The 6,000-nt window shown below is 42.0% G+C and overlaps 1 protein-coding gene across 1 annotated transcript in view; it reads right to left on the bottom strand.

The window, feature by feature from the left end:
* Positions 1-737: 737 nt before the first annotated feature.
* The window catches only part of CNTNAP2 (contactin associated protein 2), a 663,767-nt gene continuing 658,504 nt past the window's right edge, over positions 738-6,000 (bottom strand). The window contains exons 23-24 of the mRNA XM_042886519.1: positions 2,367-2,438; positions 738-959 (exon numbers count right to left, since the gene is read on the bottom strand). Of these exons, the coding sequence (XP_042742453.1) occupies positions 760-959; positions 2,367-2,438 (272 nt within the window). The 3' untranslated portion in view covers positions 738-759. The remainder of the gene's footprint in view (positions 960-2,366; positions 2,439-6,000) is intronic.

The following is a 6,000-nucleotide window of genomic DNA, read 5'->3' as shown; positions in this document are numbered from 1 at the left end:
TCTCCAGTACAAGCAGTTGTAGTAGTAGTAGAAGTCATAATAACATTTTTACACTGCTGATGAGAACTGTACAGAATCAATGAAGTACGTGTGTCAAAAAAAGATGAATCCTGCCAGTATTGAGAAGAGCCGGTGACATTTTGAAAAACTGGCAAGGTTTAGCTGCATTAAGTATCCTTCCTCACCCCTCAGGTCTGCCCCCAGCTCTGATCATCTGTTTAAACACCACCAAAATGAAGCATGATACAGTGAAGGTGCAGGGCTGATAGCAGCCTGTGGGGAAGTGGCCAGATAAGAAACACAACATCAGAACAAAGTTCCGCCACTTCTTTCAGGACAGAACAACCTCCATTTTAAACAGCTTTCAAAAAAAAAGTAAAAAAAAAAAAGAAAAAGGCCCCATTTCTTGTTCTGTAGAATACCTCTAAACACATACACAAAAAGATAGTTATTACTGAAAATTTTAACCAATGCTGAAGCTGCGAAACTGTTCTTTGTTACAGTTGTTCGAATACAGAAGGGCAATTCACTGATTCACTGTAAGTAAATGTTTAAAAGTATTTTTCTTAAATGCATGTGATATTTTTCTCCTCCAGTCTCAGTGATTTTTCCTGTCACTTGCTCCTCTAGTTGTGCTGATCTTTTTACCATATGTGTGCTCAAGTTTCCAATGCAGAATGTTCTCTCCCCACTGCAAGAGTCATTCCAGTCCCAACCTGGCCCAGCTTGTATCCCTTCCCAAGCTCCCTCTCTATGGGCTTAGATAAGCCATTCCTTCTTGCTCTCGTCGATGGTCTCTGTGAAGTTGGGGTCATTGTTCATGATGGCGGCATCGGCACTTTCAGCTGACTCTGCGCCCTTGGCCTCATTGGTGTGGTAGGTTCCCTTGTGGCGAAACATGTAGCGGATCAGGAACACCAACGTGCAGAGGATGGTGAAGATCACCACAGCGATGACGCCTGAGCAGAGGAGGAAAGAAAAGATGCCACTAAGGAGAAGAACAGATTCTGATACAAAGACAGAGGCTCACAGCTATGTGGGCAGCTGAGTATCACCGCAGTTTCTTGGCTTCCACTTCTCTAAAATTTATGTTATAATAAATGAGGGGAAGCTGCTGGTGACTTTTGTTCCATAGTTTACCTTTTACATTAATACCTAGTTACAGAGGTGAGCTTCATTGACCTCTAGGCAGAGGATGCTGTGTTCCTAAAATGAGGGGATGAAATGGGGATATGTTGTTGGCTGGGCAGTTACTCAGAGATAGAGCATCGTCCAGGATGAAGAAATTACATTTGCCATTTAAAAAATATCTCGTAATCAGACAGAATTATTTTATGTCTCTTATGTCAAACATGTTGGGCAGCCAGATTGTTCACGCATGGTCTAAATTTTCTGAGGAATGCAATACTATCCTCAACTGGTATAGTTGGGTACCAAAGTAAAAGTAATAAATTAAAAGTCATAATTAGTAATAATAAAATAAAAATGAAAAATAACAAATCAAAACTAAAGCAACTGACCTAAACCTGGCTATGGAATCACAGTCCTTTGTCGGGGACACGGAAAAGAAACAAGAAATTCCATTCGACTACATATTACTATACTTAGTGTTGCTTCACAAGACAAAATATTTCTCACCACCAATACGTCATTTTATATGCATTTAGAACTGACTAAAATATATTAGAATAATCCTTAAAACATTTTTATATGCTTTCAGAATTTGTTGCACTACCAAAGTTGTCTCCAGAAAGTTCTGGTGTAACACTTCAGTACAGAGGGATGGGTAGAGCAAATTGTAGGTATGTATAAATTTATTCAGGATCCAAGCTGGAGACAGCTTGGCTGAAAGTCTTCAATTTAATGCTAATTTAAGATCCAAGTTCTGGCATTACTTCCCATCACCTGAGACCCTATCACACAGAACAGCACTCCCAGGCATATAAGCAGAGCCTGGCCCTTAAAAAACAAGGCAAGATTGTGAGTTATTTCTGTCAAGAGTGCGACTAATGGGTTTAGATTCATGTTGAATCTGATGTAACTGGAAAAGCGTCCTTGTCATTTAACATAAATGAATGACTCTTTTACCACAAGTAAGTATTCAAGAATAGATCCTCATAAGTATGCTTGTTATGTAGATTAAAAATATGAATATTTTGATGTGGTTAAAACTGAATATAAGGGAATAAACAAAGTAAAAACAAGCCATTTCACTAGAACAAATTACCTGAACAGAATTACACAAACTTTTTGGTGTGATTTTCCCAAAGTCAGTTCTTAGCAAATAGATTGAATATGTCACCAACTGCAACTAAGCCTCACAGTTGTGCTGCAAAATCTCTTAGGAAAGTAGACACTTTTCTCACCTCCAATAATAGCAGAGTTTCTGTTAACTCCATCTCCTATGGCTTGACCGTTGTACGGGAAATCAGCACTGGCTGTAAATAGAGAATTACAGATTATAATATCAGCAAAACTTACCAAACTAGTTCAGAAATACATCTGGCATACTTAGATTTATCTAAATAAATATGAAAGAAAATTATCTTTCACTATCATCTGACCCCTTATGACACAGGGATAAACAAAACAAAGGAGGTACCTTCAATAAGCATTGCTGTTAACACAGAAGGTAATTTCGTTACTCTACTAACCTAAATATGATAGGTTTCATTAGCACAAAACCATAAATACATCTTTCTTTCAAAAGCATGAGAACACACACGATGCTCGGTTTTGGCTGTAGGAGAAAAACTGTGTTGCACAGCAGTGCTGTACAGAGGTGGTTTCAGTTTTTCCGCCTCTCGTACTGCCCTTCCAGTGAGGGGGCTGTGGGGGCATAAGGAGCTGGGAGGGAACAGAAGCAGCTGACCTAAACTGACCGAAGGGATATCCCATACGATGTGACATCATGTGAGAAAAGCTATGAAACTGAGGGGAATTGGCCGGGGGAATCTGACACTGCTCAAGGATTGGGTGGACATCGGTCAGCAAATGGTAATTGTTCAGTGCACTGCTTGTTTTGTGTGTGTATATATATAGACAGTAATTACACATACATGAAATTATCATCACTGTTATTTCTCTTTTCCTCCTCTGTCTTAATCTCAATCTACTTTATTTTTCCAGTTCTCCCCCTGTCCTACTGGGAGGCAGGGGAGTGAAAGACTGTGTGTTCTTTAGCTGCTTGTCAGGTTAAACCACAAAACAATTTCATCAATTCAACAAGTCATCGAAACTTTTCTTTTTAGTCAGACACAGCAACTAGATGCTGCAGTAACTGTACAACCCTAGGGAGCTAGGTGAGGGGCTGCAATAATTTGCTATTTGGTCAGCGGTATTGATTTTGAGATAGGGAAAATGTTTTTAAAAGCCTTTCACAGAATCATAGAATCCTTGGAGTTGGAAGGGACCTCTGAAGGCCATCTTGTCTAACTCCCCTGCAAGGAACAGGGATGTCTGTAGCTAGATAAGGTTATCCAGGGCATTATCCAGCCTCGCTTGAAAGTCTCCAGGGACAGGGACATAAATCACATCACTAAGTAACCTGTTCCAGTGCCTCACCACCCTCACTGTAAAAGACTTTTTCCTTATATCTAGCCTAAATCCACCCCCTTTAAGCTTGAAGCCATTTCCCCTTGTTCTGTCACCACAGACCCTGCTAAAGGGTCTGTCCCCTTCTTTCCTGTAGCTCCCCTACAGATACTGAAAGGCCACTATCAGGTCACCTGAGAGCCTTCTCCTCTCCACGCTGAACAGCCCCAGGTCTCTCAGACTGTCCCCACAGCAGAGGTGTTCCATCCCTGGGATCATTTTCGTGGCCCTTTTCTGGATGTGCACCAACAGGTCTCCGTCCCTCCGGTACTGAGGACTCCACATCTGGATGCAGTACTCCAGGTGAGGTCTCACCAGTGGAGAGCAGAGGACGGGATCTTCTCCCTTGACCTGCTGGCCACATTTCTCTTGATGCTGCCCAGGATACGGCTGGCTTTCTGAGCTTTGAGGGCACACTGCTGCCTCATGTCCAGCTTCCCATCCACCACTACCCTCAGGTCTTTTTCAGAAGTGCTGGGCACAATCCCTTCATGCTCATAGTTTATATTGGTAATGAGAGTTGACTAGACCCAGGTGCAAGGCCTTGCACTTGGATTTGTTGAAACTCATTAGGTGAACCTGGGCCCACTGCTCAAGCATGGCTAGGTCTCTCTGGATGGTATCTCACCCCTCCAGTGTGCTGACCGTACTCCACAGCTTGGTGTCATCAGCAAACTTGCATCAACCCCACTGTTGATGTCACTGATTAAGATATTAAAGAATAATGGCCCCAGCACCAACCCCTGGTCCAGCACCAACACCACTCATCACCGATCTCCACCCAGACATTGAATCACTGACCACCACTCTTTGGACCCATCCTGCAGCTGGTTCTTCATGCATCAAACAGACCACCCATCAAATCTGTATCTTTCCAATTTGAAGAGAAGGATGTTGTGGGATGCCACCTCAAAGACCTTACTGAAGTCCAGATAGATGACATCAGTGGCTCTACCCTTGTCCATTGATGCAGTGACATCATCATAGAGGGCCAGTAGGTTGGTCAAGCAGGATTTCCCCTTGGTGAATCCCTGCTGGTTCTCCTGTATCACTTCCCTGCCTTCCATGTGCCGTAGCATAGCTTACAGGAGGATCTGTTCCATGATCCTCCCTGGCACAGAGGTGAGACTGACATTTTCATTTAACTGGAAACAGTTCAAATAATCAAGGACTCTAATTCCTAATTATGTCAGTACTTAAATCCCAGCTGTATTTTTCTTGTCTGATGGATTAGGTGATATTTAAATAAGTTGATTTTACAGGCCAGTGATGTATTCACTATGCCAAAAAACTGTCAAAGGGAATTCGACTGGCTTTCTGTTAGCATGAAGCAAAAAGCACAATAAAGTTCCTTTTGTATTGTGAAGAAGCCGTACAATGGAATGAATTGCTTCAGCTTGCCATGTGGCCTGAAAAGAGGTTTGTGTGTATACTCTCGGGGAACGTTGAGCCAGCTGTGTATGGTTGTCTGTGGAACATACAAGAGAACGTTTCTCAGGACTCAATGAAGGGGGACTGGCCAGCAGTTTTTGTCAGTGGCACTTGTCTATCACATTCGTTGGCACTCTGTCTTCTAAAAAATGCATTTCTGTGCCTTTCTAAAACAAAAGCTGTTCTGAATGTCAGATAAATAAATTCACAACTCCACACTAGTTTTCCTCAGAGACATCTTGGAGCACTATCCATACTGGCAGGAATTGTTCATCTGCCTGGGGGTAGGAAGGCCCTACAGAGAGATATGGACAGTTTGGAAAAGACCTCTAAGACCATGCAGTCCAACCGTTCACCTACCCCCAATATTTCCCTCTAAACCATGTCCCTCAGTACAACACCCAGATGTTTCTTAATACCTCCAGAGATGGTGATTCCATCACCTCCCTGGGCAGCCTGTTCCAATGGCTGATTACTCTCTAGGAGAAGTATTTCCTAATGTCCAACCTGAATCTTTCCTGGTGCAACTTGAGGCCTTTCCCTCTAGATCTATGGCTAGTTACATGGGAGAAGCTGATCCCCACCTCATCACAGCCTCCTTTCGGGTAGCTGTAGAGGGTGATAATAAAGTCTTTAACATGGTAATGCTATTTTGATTAATTATTTAAACTAAATTATGTTAGATACATTCTATTAGGTCAAAAACATTTTGAAAGGTTTAATTTTTATAGGAGATACTGAATCTCAAGTGTTTTTACACGGATCAGTTCTGATGAATTACAGAAACACAAAATGGCTGAGATTGGAAGAGACCTCTGGAAGTCATCTTGTCTAATCCCTTGCCATGCAGGGCCTTGACAGAAAGCTATGCATAGAGATTATGGAAAATATAAGCTTTTCCACTAAAAAATCTAATTTAACTTTTTTTTGGTGAAATCTCTCAATCCATGCTGTTATGCCAATGTCAAATGATTA

This window comes from Lagopus leucura, unplaced genomic scaffold (assembly GCF_019238085.1).
Source record: "Lagopus leucura isolate 7727_CA_CO unplaced genomic scaffold, USGS_WTPT01 Super-Scaffold_100058, whole genome shotgun sequence".
Lineage (NCBI taxonomy): Eukaryota > Metazoa > Chordata > Aves > Galliformes > Phasianidae > Lagopus > Lagopus leucura.
Note: the sequence above shows the minus strand (reverse complement) of the source record. Positions and strands in the feature narration are given on the sequence as shown.